Raw genomic sequence first — 17,253 nt, forward strand, 5'->3', positions numbered from 1 at the left:
AGATGAGAAAGCGGAGTCTCAGAAGAGTTAGGCGGCTTAGCAAGGCATTTAGTTAGTAAGAGATGGAGATGAAGTTCAATCTTACATTTTCTGATGCTCAGTCATTTCCTTGGACACAAGGAAGCCTTCCAAGGACAAAATGAAGGAGAGAAAAACACAAGGGTGCTGACCATGGATTAGCCCTTCTATTTCCTATTTTAAAACAAAAATTTTAAACCTTATCATTATACTCTAAAACCAGTAAGTTAGATTAAAATACCTAAGGATGAACTAGCAAACAGGGACTGTTTCAAAGAGAGTGTGACTTTGGATCTGGTAACACCTGTGCCTTAAACATTACAGGATCCCTCCTTTGAAGAATCTTTGCTATTAATGCAGATACAGGAAAGGTTCAGTCCTGTTTTCCATCTCTGATCATGATTCTCTTTCTGCACAATCATCTGGCCAAACCAAGAGTGGCTTGAAGATTTGGGAGGCCAAGATTCATTTCTCAATTTCTCCCTCAGAGAATGTCAGTTTCATCCAAGATCCATCCCCTTCTCCAATATCCCTAGAAATAAAGATTTCCTTTTTTCCTCCCCCACTTGCTACACAGAAATATTTTAGTAAAACATTTGATTTCAATGCTCAGGAAACCCCAAAGAAAAACATTAAGTAAGCAGAGCTTGATTTAGACCACTTCAAAAGTGGTTCAATTCTTTCTCTCCATCTCCACTGCTCCTCCACTTCATAGCAGGAGTCTAACCACAGGGGTTAAGATTCAAGAGCTCTAAGAAGCAACTTCTGACCATATGGTCCCCATTCCCTGAGAGCAACATCAGCCCTAAGAAAACATTCCAGTATCGCAAATCTTCAAGATCATCCCACAGCCAACCTCAAAACACTGGCATTCCACAATTCCCTGACGTTCCTTCCTTCTCTGCTTGCTTCCTTCCGTCTCAGATGACTCAGATCAGAAGGGCTAGGAAATCTGTCACTGTAATACCTACCCTACTGCTGCCCCTGCATCAAAACATTATGTGATTTATTCATGGAAAAATGACAGGTATAAAGGAAAGCATTTATCATTAAGAAGAGAAGAAAGATGATGAAAAGCAGTAGATCTGGTTATTCCAGCAAACTCAAGGATCCTTTTCCCGTGACAGCGAGACATACAAGAAACTACATTGAAAGGCAATAAACTCTATACTAACCTGGGGGAAGAGAGAATAAGTTGAATTGTCAATGGTGAATGAGTATAAAAACTCCCCATCATACCACATGCTCTTCCCCATGGGGGAATTCATTTTAGTCATAGCAAAGAGATGGGCGGGGTCGCAGCAGTCTTCCATCTGCTTCCTAGGAGAGAAAATAGAGAGAGAAGAGAACAGCAGGTTAAGTGAGCAGCAGATTCATTCGCTTGTCCTTCCCGCAGAGATGGGCAGCCTTACCTCAGCGCCAGCTCACAGAAGGATCTGTCTCTCCATGGTGATTAGAGGACTATTAATTCACTCTTCCAGACATTAGAATGCATGACTGGAATATTTCATAATTTTAAAAAATTTAAGAAAAAGAAATACATCAGCTGATGGGACTGTAAATTGATGCAGCCACCATGAAAAACAGTATGGAGATTAATAAAAAAATAAAATAAAATGAAGGGTAGAACTCTCATGTGACCCAATTCTGGGTATTTATCAGAAGAGCACAAGAACCCTAATTTGAAAAGACATGTGCACCCCTATGTTCACTGCAGCATCACAGTTGTCCCTTGGTATCCACAAGGGACTGGTTCCAGGATCTGCCTCAGACACCAAATTCCACGGATGCTCAAGCCCCCACAGTGGACACTCCATATCTGCGGTTCTGCATCCATGGTTGTGTGGTACTGTATGTATTTACTGACAAAAAATCCATGTTTAAGTGAACTTGCACAGTTCAATTCCATGCTGTTCAAAGGGGTCAACTGTATTCACAATAGCCAAGATAGAAAAACAACTTAAGTGTCCATCCATGGATGAATGGTAAAGTAGATGTGGTATCGATGCACAATGGAATGCTACTCAGCCATAAAAAAAGAATGAAATCCTGCCATTTGCGACAACATGGATGAACCTTGAAGGTATTATGCTAAGTGAGGTAAGTCAAACAGAGAAAGACTGTCTGATTTTGCTCATATGTGAATCCAAAACAAAACAAAACAAAACAAAACAAACAAAATAAAACAAAAACAAACTCATAGGTACAGCGATCAGATTAGTGGTTACCAGAAGGGAAGGAAATTGTGGTGGGAGAGTGAGTGAAATGGGTCAAGGGAGTCAACTGTGTGGTGATAGATGGTAACCAGACTTGTGGAGGTGATTACTTTGTAGTGTATATAAATGTCCGAGCATAATGCTGTACACCTGAAACCGCTATAATGTTTACAAAGAAAGTAAAACATCATCTCTCATGGGCAGCTGAAATATGTTCGAAGGCAAAAATAATCATTATAATCATGGACTGATTGATTTAACTCTCCAGGTGCAGAGAAGGCTCTGGATGGCTAACTTTAAGACTCTGGACTGTCGAGCTTTTCAGCCGCAGCAGAAATGCACCTTCGTGATGATTTTAATAATCAGCTGGTTAAGTTCAGGGACCAGAGACTTTGCACAAGCTGTACGGAGCAGGGAATGCGCAATGTGGCCCGAAAGAGGGTGCACCCCCCTCCCCCCGCCAAAACCGAGGACACGATTAAAGAACCACCCCTGGGAAATCCTTTGAAACAGAGACAGAACAAGATGAGGGATGTGAGTTTGGGCACTGGCTAAGCAACCTGTCTTCCAGGGGGTCAATCTCACGGTTCTTTCCGGTTCTCCTCCTGTTAGACTTCTCAGCAGAGTGTGACATGGCTGAGCACCAGGACTTGGCGAAGGGCTCCTCACCCTCAGTGTCTGAAACACAGGGGATCCTGGGTCTTCTCCCTCTTCTGGGCTGGCTGCTTCCCTGCTTGCCCCTCCCATGGAGGTCCTGTTACCGTTCTACAAGCCGATCTTCACAATCTCCTTGAATTAAAAGCCTGTGAGAAATCAACTCCGTGTCTCATCAAGCTTCCAGGAGTGAAAGAGCTTATTCCCCAGTCCCACTTCTAGAAGGACCAATAAAACAAACCACTGGCATAAACCACGTCTGGATGGCGCCCCCATAAAGACCTCCTTGCTCAGACATCTTTGGCCACCAGTGGTACCCAAGCTGAGAGCTGAAAGGAGACAGGGAACTGGAGTCCGGTCCTGCTCGGTCTCTGTGGGATTTGGTTCCAGGACCTACCCTGCCAGACACCAAACCCCATGGATGCTCAAGTCCCTTACAGAAAATGGCACAGTGTTTGCCCGATATCTACAAATCCCTCCTGGGTACCTTAAATCACCTCTAGATTACTTATCACACCTAATGCAATGTACGTGTTATGTAAATAGTTATAAATACAAATGTGAATACCATGTCAACAGTTACCAATGTGCGGCAAATTCAAAAAGGTTTGCTTTTTAGAACTTTCTGGAATCTTTCATTTTTTGTGAGTACTTTTGATACACCGCCAGTTGAATCCTCGGGTGCAGAACCTGAGGATGAGGATTTGGAGGCAACGGTACTTGGCTTCTAACCGTGGCTCTGCCGTAACCCAGGAATGTGACTGGGCTTCAGAACCGGCCTCAGACACCGTTTTCGAGATCCCCGGAGAACAGACAGGTGGAGCACACAGTGCAAGTTCAGCCTCATCGCAGAGATGAATAACCCGAGTCAGGGCCTGGGGCTCCTCCCACCACCTGGTGCTTTGTCGGGTGCTTTTTGGTTGGGTTCCCCTTCACCAAGGTTTCAACAGAAAGGACGGGGAGAGGGGCTCGGGAAGAAGGCCGCTGTCTCTCGACGTTGGTAGGATGTGTGTCACTTCTTGCCCCTCCATCATCTTTCCATCTCTCCCTACTGCACCTCTTTCCCTTCCTCCTCCATCTTCGGTTAATTCTTACTGGGTTTCATCACCCAAAAAGCAGCCTGAACCAAGGCAGGAAGGTTTCATGATGAACTGCCTGCACTTTGTCAAAGCAGCACCCTAGGCACTGTAGTCAACCAACATAAACCAGAACTAGACGTGGCTTAAGGCTGTCTTTAAAAATGAGGAGAATTGTCTTAGGCATGATTCCATTTCTGGTGGTATCTTACCACTTTTAGCCCTTACAGTAACCCTAAGAGATAATTCACGGAATTCTTACTATTACTCCCAACTTGTATCTGAAGAGACGGTATAAGGGCTTTTTCCTCTCTGCCTGCTGCCTGCTCAGAACCATTCGGAATCACCCTTACCTCTCTCTTTCCTGAAGAAATGCTTTCTAAGCACCAGCCAAGCACCAGCAACACGCAAGGTGCCTTCCTACATCTTTTCCCACTCAATTCTCACAGTGAGTGACCTTGGAGCTAGAGAGATTCAGGGTTCTTTTTCAGTAACTTGGGTCACATAATTAATGAAGTGTGTGTGGGGGGGGAGTGATTCTGCTCCCAGCCTTTTTACTTCTTGTCTGTACCTACTTCCAACCAGACCATAGCTCTCACCTCCAAACCAAGCTAAACTTGCCACCCAGCACAAAGTGCTACAGAGAATTCAGAAGGAAAATCTGTCACAGTCATCTAACCGCCCCCCATTCTGGTGTGGCCACTTCCATGCTACTTTTACACTGGCTTCCTTTTTTCATCCTCAAAAGAAAAAAAAATCTAAGGAAACAGAGTTTATTACATTATCCTGAACTTACAATGAAACTGAAGCTCAGGCCATGAGACTTGTTCACGTTCTTTAGGTAATAAACGTCTGTTTAAGACTCACAGACACAGAGAACAAACTTATGGTTACCAGAGGGTAAAAGGGGTGGGAAGGGATAAACTGGGGATTTGAAATTTGCACCTTGGGGAGGAAATGTGGGGGTGTTTTCATGGGTGTACACATCTATCAAAATTCATCAAATTGTAGATCTGAAACATGTGTAGTTTACTGTACAGGAATCAAACTATAATGAAGGTGTTACAAATAAATTTAAAAAATGAACAACGTATTTTTTAAAAGAGAAAAAAAAGCAATGGCTCTTAATTTGGATTAAAAAAATAAATATGTTTAACGATTAGTGAAATGGGTTAGACAGACTTAAAATTCACATCTGTCCCTACAGCATCATCATCAGGGCAATTACACAATTGTGATAGTGGGAAAACCAAATACTCAAAAGGAAGTAGAAAGTGTCAAGCGTGTACAGACACTTTTTAAAATCCAAGGGTTATAGCAAATTCATAACAATCAGAGTGCCATCTGCAATATGGGAGTGCTTTTCCTATCATAAAAGTTTGAACTTTCCCTTCCTTCCAGAGTGCCTCCCTATCTGTCTTCTGCCACGCCCACGTCCAGAGGATGGCTCGAAAGGGTCCACGAGGTGGGGGTAGGTTCGCTCCCCGTGCCCGGGAAGGACACATTAGCTCATCAGCTATACGGGCTACAGCAGCAGCCGCAAAGGCAGCAGGACCACAGCCCGACCAGCAGCCAGAGTAACAGCCACCGGAGAAGTAGCAGTAATGACTTCTAAGGAGTTCTTGCCTCACACTGTGTTAGGTTTGGGGGATGGAAACTTGAATTTCACCCCCATCCTACCTGCAGGTGATCCTGCTGAGACAGTATACATCAGCTCTTAGGATGTTTAGCAAATTGGGTTCCTACCCTCTTTCTCAAGCTTTGTACTGATGCTGCTCATTATTTGCTTCTCTTTTATGGCAGACCACAAAATCACAGGGTTGAAAAAGCAAAAGTAAATCCATTGCTATTGTCAAGTTTAAATCTGCAGAGCCTGCTAGAGACGCTATGGAGAAAGGGGAACCCTCCTACACTGCTGGTGGGAATGTAGTTTGGTGCAGCCATTATGGAAAATATTATGGAGATTCCTTATAAAACTAAAAATAGACTTACCCTATGATCCAGCAATCCCACTCCTGGGCATATATCCAGAGAGAACTCTAATTTGAAAAGATACATGCACCCCAGTGTTCACAGCAGCTCTACTTTACATGGAAACAACCTAAATGTCCACCAACAGATGACTGGATAAGTAAGTTGTAGTATATATATAGGGGGGAATACTACTCAGCCATAAAAAAGAATAAAATAATGCCATTTGTTGTAATATGAATGGACCTGGAGATCATCAAACTAAGTGAAGAAAGCCAGAAAGAGAAAGAAAAAACCATGATATCACTTATATGTGGAATCTAAAACAAAGACACAAATGAACTTATTTACAAAACAGAAACAGACTCACAGACATAGAAAACAAACTTATGGTTACCAGGCGGAAAGGGAGTGGGAAGGAATAAATAGGGAGTTCAAGATTTGCAGATACTAACTACTATATATAAAATAGATAAGCAACAATTTTCTACTGTACAACACAGGAACTACATTCAATATCTAGTAACCTATACCAAAAAATATGAAAAGGAATATATATATGAATATGTATGACTGGAACTTTACGCTGTACACCAGAAATTGGCACATCATTGTAAACTGACTATACTTCAATAAAAAAAAAAAAAGAAAAATGTTAAGTCTGCAGAGTATTAAGTCTCAGCTGAGTGTGAGCTGAGTATTAGAGTTAACATGTAAATGTTTTTTATTAATTGAATTCAGGCTTCAGCAGAGCTCCTCTCAAATGATGCTCCAAGTTATATCATGAAGGTGAGTACTTAGGAAGCCTGGGAGCCACTTGCTAATACTCAGGATCTCATCCCTCCAAGTGAAAGTCGTGTATAACAACTAAGCCAAGAAGACTACACTGGCTTATTGTGCCAGGAGGGCTGGGGTTCTGGGGAAACTGAACCGACGAACAGGGGGAAACCCATCACTCGGAATAATGCCCAGTATCAGAGTGAACCTTGCTGGGCCTCTCTCGGGCCCCACGTTCATCGCTTTGCTCATCAGACGTGAAGAAGGTTGGGAGGCTGCCCCTCCAACGATGGACACTATTGTGCCCTTCTGAGGAATGACTGAGTGTCAGAAAGCAGAGCTGAAGGAGAATTCCCCTTTGGTTGGCCAAACTCCTTTCGGTTGGGGCATTTGACCAAACTCGGCTGTTACCCTTCAGCTCTGGCCTCAGCTAAACATCCAATTCAATGCCATTTCTGGCCTCCCTGAACGCGTATGTGACAAATGCCTGTGTGATCACACGTGTCACCATCACACAGGGTGCTGATGTGAGCAACACAAACAGGGAACGTCATCAAAGTCTGCTGTTTACAACTGAATATGCAATTTAAAATTCTGACAAGCAACCTAGAAGAAAACGGAGTGAAATTCTCTCCAGGTGCTTTCTATGTTGAAATTCTATCAGTCAGGTGAAGTATTAATATATCTTTAATATTGCAAAAGGAAAAGGCAATAATAATGTTATGGTAAAAGCTATTAATTTTATGTACAAAATTTATGAAGGATTATTGACTACAGAGGAGAATAAATTGTCAATTAGAGGAAATATAAAGAGTGTGTTTGGAAGATAATCTTAAGAAAAATACTACATCGTTTTTCTGCCAACAAATATTTGTAAAATTTTAAATAATAATATAAGGCAGAAAAACAGAATTGAGATTACATGAAAATTCAAATCTCTGTAGAACCATCTGATGTACTAGCATTCAAAATATTCAACAACATAACCTTTAAGAACTATATTCAATTTTCACTTATTTAATTCCATTTAGACAAAGAGTTATTTAAGAAAAAATCCTAGTTGGGAATTCTTCATTTTGTGTTACAAAGAATTAACAGTTAAATGCCAAATTTGCCCCTAAAAAATTCCATAAGGAGAAAAACTCTATGAAAAAACATCGTAAGAGATCACCACAAATCAATCTCCTCATATCCTTCTTAACTGCTTTCTTCTTCTCTACAGCACTTCACACTATTATATCCTTAAGTTTTATTTATAGTTTTGTTTATTGTCTGTCTCCCCAAGTCCCAGAATACAAACTCCAGGAGAGGAGAGAATTTCATCTTCCATTCACTGCTGTATCCGCATCTCCTAAAACGGTGGCTGACACACTGAACAGGTGCTTGATAAATGTTGATCGATTGAATGAGTAAGTTACAAGTAGGAAGAAAAGAAAACATTACAGAAACAAGAAAACTTCAATGCACGTTTTGTTCTCACTAATCAAAATTCAAATTGAAGAAATCAATTCCTTATAGTTTTAGCCTATGGAAACCAAAAAACAAAAGCTTGTCAAAATAATTGCTATGGGGGGAGGCTATAGCTCAGTGGTAGAGCGCATGCTTAGCATGCACGAGGTCCTGCGTTCAATCCTCAGTACCTCTGTTAAAAATAATAAATAAATATAAATAAACCTAATTACCCTCCCCCCAAAAATCCCTGCTACACATTGGTAAACATTTTCTGTAGTAGCAGATCCAGGATTCTTGACATTTGCAGAGTGGTGAATCCCAAGTTCCTTATACTGTGCACTAAATATTAGTCAAATTAAAACAAGGATCTCTTCTGGTCTGGAGGCCTGCAGCACAGGGACCAGAGGAGCAGTCCATCAGCTGATGGCGCTGATAAATTCTGTTTCCTTCACCATAGTGTCAAACTTTCAAAATCTGAACTTCTAAGAAGTTGGATAAGTTTTCAGATTTAATTTTGCCTCCAAAAACTTCTTTCCTTTCTAGTGATATCTGACTTCAGTCAAGTATTGATTTTAACATTTGGCTTTTGGCCAAAATGTGTATCTAATGCATTTCCTCCATACAGTTAAATCAATAGTTCTTACTGTAAACTGTCCTGAGTCGAGTTCCTAAAATTCCTTTTAGATTAGCATATGTTAACTTCTTGGATTAATGTCACAGAGCCTCAGATTCATGGCTAAAAGTATACCCACATTCACATCAGAGGATGGTTTTGAAATTGGGATAATATATACAAAGTGTTTAGAACATGATATGGTTTCAATAGGTATTCCCTTCATTTTCTTTAATAGTAAGGGACCATATGATTCTGCTCACCTCACACAATCCTAAGTTATGACTGTTTTCCAGACATAATTACTAATAATTATTACCCCCTTCCATTCCCAAACATGTCCTTATTTAGATGACAAATTATATGTTCACTCCGATAAGAGCAGAAGATAAATGCAGCATCCAATGAGAGGGCTTTTCTTTAAGTGAAGAACCTGGTGGCCTACAGAGAAACGAGAGAAATTTCTTATTCTAGATAACTAAGTGGCAGATTTCACAAAGACTACAGCAGGTAGGGTTTGGACCATCATGAAGTTGTTTTTTCCCCCTAACTGAAAGGAATCTTTGTCTTAAATGACCAGTTTTGAAACAACTTTAAAAGTCAGGGGTCACTGCTGACTGAGCGCCCAGAATCCAGAACAAGCATTAGCAGAAGTTGCTCTGAAGTGAATGAACAACAGGGCTCTGCCCGTGGCTGACGTGGGAGCAAGTGGTGACAGTACCATCTCTGAGGCAAAGGCAGCACCTTCTGTCCACAGAGTGGTCCCCTCAGTGGCCTAAGAGATTCAAAATACACATGCAATACGGAGTAGAGATTTGTATTTATCTTATTCTTCTGTAAAATTCTCTTGACTGGTGCGAAGGAGAATGACTCTCATTAAATGATTGCTTAAACCAATGTTTTCTACAGATACAATAAAAAGGCTTTTCAAATGTAATCTTTCAGATAATTTGCCAGGACTACAAAAACAGAGAAAAACAACTCCGGTGTACTACTTAAGACATCAGGTAATCTTTTATTTAGCAGCATTTTGTTCTTCACATTGGAAAACGACTGTATGATACAGAAAAAAGTATTCCAAAGAAAGGTCAACTTGTGCCACGTGTCATTTGCATTTCTCTACATCAGGCAGAGCAGACTTAAAAGAGGAACGTTTGGAAAACAAGTATTTCAAAGATGATCTGGTCTTCCCTAACACATCTTTATTTTGCAACGTACTTAACAATTACATGCGATTATTTGAATGGAAGAACATCAATTTTTCCAGGAAAGATTTCAATGAGCGCTTAACCTTCAGTCCTCCTCCTTCTACTTACTTGTCTATATAGCTAGAAAAACTCTATGATTATCCTTTGAGAATTGCCTGTTTGCTTTTTTGGTAAATGGAACTGACTAGGCTCCTTTGAGCAGCATGCATTATTTGATTCACTCAACAAATATTTTTGAGCATTTCTATATGCCCAGTACTGTTCAAGGCACTAGGGAAAGAATGGGGTTAAGGAGGAGGAGAGCTGGGAATACCTTGCCCTCTTAAACTCTAATGGAGAAGCTAGACAAACAAGATAAATAAAGTACATGGATAAGGGGTGGGGGAGCAATTTTCAACAGGGACTAAGTAAGTCCTCACTGGGTAGGTGACATCTGAGTTTACTCAGAAAAGGTGTGGGAGCAAGCCATCCAGATATTCAGGATATCCGGGAGAAGAGCATATAAACAAGTGCAAAGGACAGCTATACGCAAAAGAACCGAACTGGACTCCTCTCTCATCCTATACACAAAAATAATCTACAGATGGATTAAAGACCTAAATTTAAGACCTGAAACAGACACACACACACACACACAAAACTAAAAGAAAACATAGGTAGTAAACTATGTAACATCAGTCTTAAGCAATATTTTTTGGATATATTTCCTCAGGCAAGGGAAACAAAAGCCAAAAAAAGCAAATAGGAGTACATCACACTAAAAAAAAAAGCTTTGCACATCAAAGAAAACTATCAATGAAATGAAAAGGCAGCTTACTGAAGGGGAGATGGTATTTGCAAATGGTGTATCTCATGAGAGGTTAATATCCAGAATACACAAAGAACACATACAACTCAACATCAAACAAACAAACAAAAACAATTAAAAAATGGGCAGAGGATCTAAACAGACATTTTTCCAAAGACATACAAATGACCAACAAGCACAAGAAAAGATGCTCAACTACTCATCAGGGAATGCAATCAGGGAATGCAAGTAAAATCCACAATCATAGCACCTCATGTTTGTCAGATGGCTATCATCAAAAAGACAACAAAGTGTTGGTGAGGATGTGGAGAAAATGGAACCCTCACATATGGTTGGTGGGAATGTAAATTGGTGCAGCCACTATGGAAAGTAGTATGGAGATTACTCAAAAAATTAAAAACAGAACAACCATATGACCTAGCAATTCTACTCCTAGGCATTTATATGAAGAAAACAAAGACCACTAATTTGAAAAGATATATGCACCCCTATGTTCACTGCAGCATTATTTACAATAACCAAACTATGGAAGCAACCTAAGTGCCCACTGATGGGTAAATGGATGAAGATGTGAGAAATATATATATATACACACACACACGGGAATATTGCTCAGCCAATAAAAAGAATGAAACCTTGCCATTTGCGAAAACATGGATAGAACTAGAGGGTATTATGCTAGGTGAAATCAGTTAGATGGAGAAAGACAAAGGCTGTATTATTTCAATTATATGTGTAATATTTAAAAAAAACAAATACGCAAACATAACTAAACAGAAATAGCCTTGTAGAGAACAAACAGGTGGTTGTCAGAGGGGAAAGGGTGTTAGGGAGAAGAGAAACAGTTGTGGGAGATTAAGATGTACAAACTTTCAATTACAAAATAAATGAGTCACAGGTATGAAATGTACGGTGTGGGGAATAATTATGTAATATCTTTGCATAGTGACAGATGGTAACTAGACTTACCACGGTGATCATTTTGAAATGCATAGAAATATCACATCAGTATCTTGTGTAACAGGAACTAATATAGCTTTGTAGGTCAGTTAGGTTGTAGTGCTGTGGGTGGATTACAGTTCAAAAACAAACAAACAAAAAAACTCATAGAAAAAGAGATCAGATTTGTAGTTACCAGAAGCGACAGAGTGGGAGTAAGGGAAATTGGATGAAGGTTGTCAAAATGTACAGAACCAGTTATAAGATCAATAAGTACTAGGAATGCAATGTACAACATGACACTTAGGTTTGAGATTATCTCTGTGAAAGATGAGCAGAAGTTAGTGGAAGGCACAGCAAACGAAAAGAAGTAGACAAATGTGATAGAAACTACATTGTGGGTTTTCCAAATTATACAGATTTTTCTAAACTAGGAAACTGAACCAACAAACACCAGATGACCTGGGGAGAGGTAAATTTCAGAGGTTGAAGCCCAGGAGTCAAGTTCGTTGGATTCCCCTCATCTCTCCTGCCTACCAGACACAAGACTGGAGTATTTGTCCTGCAAGTTTTCCAGACCAGAATTGTCTCTGTCATGATTTATGGTCCACACTTCTGGTATTTCTGTGAATAACCATTCCAGTATTTGAACATATTCAAAAATTATTTCCTGAAAAAAAAATTCTTTGGCTTTGTGTTATGACCCATTTTCACAGGATGGAGTTCTTGTGCAACACCACAAACTAGGGACTTTCAATTTTCTTACCAGAATATTAATGGTGCCGCCTGCTTATCTAAAACATACAGGTCTCTCTCTACTCAGCACAGACTATCAGCACCTCAGGTTAAACAACCTTTAATTCATTGTCATCTAGTTCCCATTAAATGTGTGGTTAAAGGAATGAGTATTGGGGAGAGAAAAGGGGACATATTAGCTCATGTTCTCCTAGGAGTTAGGGTAGATTCTTTCTCTGTACCAAGTCAGATCACGAGCAAGTCAGCTACTGGCATTACCTAAAGTAGCTATTTTTAAATGCCCACCTTAGAAACTTTCATAGATGGGAACAGAGCTTATTCCTAAGGTCAAATGTGTCAACTCAGCTTACCATCAACAGATTGCAAAAACAATCAGCCAGGCATTTTCACCTCATCCATCCATCATCCCTCACCTTGTTGCTATGCTCACTATGTTTGTACCTCATTTTGAATTGTTTTGTGAATATCACTGACCCCCGTTGTGATAGAAAAGTACAGAGGTATTGAGAGAGTTGACAGCAACAGCTACGGAGAAGCGTAGGCTTAAAGACAGAAACAAAAGTAGAGATGATTTTTAAAAACTGAAAGCATTGAGAAAACAAAGGATGCTGTAAGTGTAGATGGAATGAGTCACTTGACAAAGAGGGAGTAAGGAAACAATTGGAAAAAGAGAAGCAAAATGATGGATGGAAGGGAAAATTTGTTTTTAGTTTGTCAATAAAGGATAAGCAGAGGCTGAAAATGAGAGACCAGATAAACCTCCTATGATGTTTTCAGTGGTTAGAGATTAACAAGACTACATTCAACGGAGGAAGTACAAAGATGTTTCAGTTTATTGCTAATGAAAAAGCACAGATGTCATGAAATTATTCTGTATGACACAATAGTGGTGGCTACATGTCATTATGCATTTGCCAAAACCCATAGAACGTACACCACCAGGAGTGAATCCTAATGTAAACCATGGACTTTGGCTGATAATAATGCGTCCATGTTGGTTCATCGATTGTACCAAATATGCCACACTGATGAGGACGTTGAGGGTAGGGGAGTATGTACGTGTGGGTGGGGAGGGCCATGTGCGAACTCTCTGTATTTCCTGCTCAATTCGGCTGTGAACTTGAAACTGCTCTAAAAAATAAAGTGTACTCATTTAAAAAAAAGAAAGAAAAAGCATAGATGTCAAATGTCTATGAATCCAATGATGATTCAGGGTAATGGGAGGGCATTACAAAAAAACTGAAAGCAGATGGGGCAAGTACTGCTGATGAAAATGTATGGCAAACCATGGATGTTTCCTTACGTTCAAGGCCACTCTGAATCCGCCCAGAAGAAGGGACAGAGGCAAGTGTTTATGGATTACCTGCTCAGGAATCCCTCACAACATCCACAGATTAAGGAAAATGCTTAGTTACTTCAAAATCCTTCAATGCAGACAAAACCTAACCATTTAGGGAAAAGGTACCTAATTGGCTATAAAACCAAAAAGAACATACTTTCAAAGGACAGACTCACACTCTATTTGGTAGAAATGTATTGTGGAATGCAAGGCCAAAAACTCTCTTGGTCATTTTAGACTTAACAACAATTTTTGGACCAGTCACCTGTGTAAAAGTGGAGATGTCTCTGAATAAACTAACCGTCCTGTAGAAATGCCTTCACCAAGTTACATTACAAAACTATTCTTTTATTGAGAGTCTCTATAAGAAACAGCTACGTCAAGAATAGCATTCAACTTTCTATGAAACTGAAGTTGAAAATAATACTTCTTATGTATCCATGGTCTTGTCTATTGACATGATAACTTCCTCCTTGAGTTTAGTGCCAGGAATTTTTTTCTACTTGCATAAAAATGTATGCTTCTACTTATGAAATGATAAGAATTCTTTTGCTCCGTTAAGTGGTCCTTTGGTCTAAGTTATCAGGAAGTTCAGAAGTAAATACAGTGCAGTTGTAAGACTATTTCAGCCTTGATTCTATGGACTGCTCTATTAATGGGTGTTTTTAAAATATTAACGGTTATTTTTAAAAATTAACGTGCTATATTTTTAAATAATAGGAATTCATAACTTTAAAATGTTAAAAAAATTGTTTAGAAATTTTCAAAACTACAAATTAGAAAGAATAGGTAAAAATAAGTTATCACAGATAACCCCTTCACACAGAGATAACCACTCTTAATAGATTGTTTTGTGTGAATTTTTCCTAGACATTAATTCAATCATTCCCTTAGTCAGTAAATATTCAACATATATTTATTGAGTACCTAGTATACGTCAGATATGCTAGAGACTGAAGACACAGCAGTAAACACGATGGGGTGAGCACCTGCCCTTTTGAATTGGAATTGAATCTGTTTACAATTGACTGATGCTACACAACCAACAACACTGCAGTAAACATTCTCACACTTAGATTTGTGAACATATCCGTGATTATTGCCCTGGGATAAATTACTAGAAGTATTTGCTGAATTAAAAGGTATATGCCAATGAGGGTTCTCTTGCTTCAAAAAAGACGTTATAGCACCTTGGATTTTTTTTTAAAAATGTTTATTTTTAGCAAAACAAATTATGTACAAAGCTTAAACAACTATAAGGCAACAAAAACAAGAGTTTCCTTTCTTATTTCCTACACCTGTGTCTAGACCAAAAGGCTATGGTTTTCCTATTTCTGATTATCATTCAAACATTGTTATTTTTATTTTCCATTTATTTGTACTATCAACTGACTTACTACTATGGAAGGTGAAGATATCACTTTCTACTCCGTCCCCAGACAGACATGCACAGATGTATCTTCACTCCACATTCCCTACAGAATTACATAAAAACTTTTAGTTAAACCAGTATTATTATAGTATTAAGAGTCTCTAAGTACGATTTCATAGCTGTGTCACACAATACTATCACATATTTCCTTTCTTGCAGGCTTTTTAAATTTTGCTCTTCCTGGAGTTAACTATCGCCGTACGTTTAAGATTTGCTTCCTTTATCATGCACTTTTCAATAATTCCCCTTTTAATTCTTCAAAGACCTGTAAAATTTTCTCAATGTGATCAAACACATCAAGAAATCAATTAGCTCTATTTTTTTTCTTGGAAACATCTCTTCGGGAGCCTTTTGTCCTCTGGCTCTAATCTGGGCTGCTTTCTCTCTAGCCTTGATAAACACTTACCATCTTGGGAAATGCCTTCCCCTCTTTTCTGTATTGTATTACCCAGTTTCCTTTATCCATTTTTTTTTTCTCTTCTTTAGTACTTTCTCACTTGGGTATAGCATATACTCAATTTCCTTCTTGAGAAAGGGTGCAAGCAAAGTACAGTTTTTTGAGCCTTTGGATGTTGAAAACACTTCTTAGTTTGGCTGGGTATAAAAGTCTAATTTAGAAGTCATTTTTCTCAGATTTTGAAGGCATTATCCACTGTTTCCCAGCTTCCAGTGTTTTGTTAAGAAATCTGGCATCATTCTTATATCCAATCACTTGATTTTAATCATTTTTCATCTTTGAAGATATTTAAGATCTTAGATAAGGGATTCTGAAATTTCACAATGATACACCTTGGAAAGGACTTTTTGCATTCATTGTGCTAGATACTGGGTGCTCCCTTGCAACCAGAAAACATGTCCTTCAGTTCTGGCAACAGCTTTCTATTATTTCTTTAATAACTTCTACCCTCCCTTCCTTCCATATCTCTCTTTCCAAAATTCCTATTATCCAAACTTCTCACCTTGTTTTCCCCATTTTTGCACTGTTTTATTTTTTCTATTTGGGAGGCAAATAACTTCCTAAAAATTATTTTACAAATCTACCTATTGGCCTTTTAGTTTCCACTACCACATTTTAATATCAAAAAGTTCTTTCTCATCTTCAGAGAATTTTATTTTCATAGCTTCCTAACCTTTGTGAATGTACTACATTTTCTTTGTGAGAATCACATCCGTATCATTTGTTATATATTATTCTGCTTTCTACATTGTCTGTTTCCTGTGTGTTTTTTCTATTGGTTTTTGCTTTTGTCTCTTTCATGTTAGAGGTTTTCTAAAAATATTTACAGATCTATATACCTGTCTGTTTAAATTTAAGAATGAGGTATTAAACAATGAATGAAAGCACTATGCTTGGGTAGTGATTACTAGCTGCTGGGCCTCATGAGAGTGTGATCCAGCAGGAACCCAGCCATTTCACAAGAGAATCCCCAAATGTCAGTATCCACAACTTTTCCTCTTGCATTAGTCAGTTTTCCCAGTGAGGAATCTTTCAATTTCTTGATAAAATATAAGCCTAGTTGATAACCTTCTGGGAGCTAAGTAAAAAGGGGGTGAGTATGGAGGTTTCACTCTTCAGAATACAGCCTTTCTCTTAATTACCCTGTTTTCAGCTTATGTCCTAAGTCCAAAGTCTCTCTTTGTCATCTCCACTCTTCTAACAGATGGGCAAAGACAACTGCACGTGTGTGGGTAAGGGGAGATCCAGAAAACTTCCAACCAATCCTCCTGTTTTAAGTGTCATTAGCACTCACCTCTAATTGCGAGTCTTTCAAGAATTCTGAGACATAAACTGGCTCCCTTCTTAACAGTATACCATATTAAAAACACTCAAGTTTTCAGTTTCTGTACTATACATGTTGTCAGACATGACCGGGCCATCTGCTTTCCATCTCCTAAAATTTTGTTGATGTCTTTTGTCTGCCATCATCTCTTCTACTATTTTCTTACAAGTTTATTCCTATTTATAGCCCCCTCTTATAACTTTACTAGTCTTT

General features: G+C 39.1%; 1 protein-coding gene across 4 annotated transcripts in view; it reads right to left on the reverse strand.

Annotated features, from left to right (window-relative positions):
• Nucleotides 1-17,253, reverse strand: part of ST8SIA1 (ST8 alpha-N-acetyl-neuraminide alpha-2,8-sialyltransferase 1) — a 114,968-nt gene that overhangs the window by 70,411 nt on the left and 27,304 nt on the right. For 3 of the 4 annotated variants that reach the window (XR_012504100.1, XM_074357916.1, XM_074357915.1), the window contains exon 2: nucleotides 1,194-1,338. The exons of the other annotated variant lie outside the window; for it this stretch is intronic. Coding sequence is in view for 2 of the 3 variants with exons in the window: in XM_074357916.1 (XP_074214017.1) it covers nucleotides 1,194-1,338 (145 nt within the window). In the remaining variant the exon portion in view is untranslated. The remainder of the gene's footprint in view (nucleotides 1-1,193; nucleotides 1,339-17,253) is intronic. 4 annotated transcript variants of the gene reach the window in all.

Source organism: Camelus bactrianus, chromosome 34 (assembly GCF_048773025.1).
Source record: "Camelus bactrianus isolate YW-2024 breed Bactrian camel chromosome 34, ASM4877302v1, whole genome shotgun sequence".
Classification (NCBI taxonomy): domain Eukaryota; kingdom Metazoa; phylum Chordata; class Mammalia; order Artiodactyla; family Camelidae; genus Camelus; species Camelus bactrianus.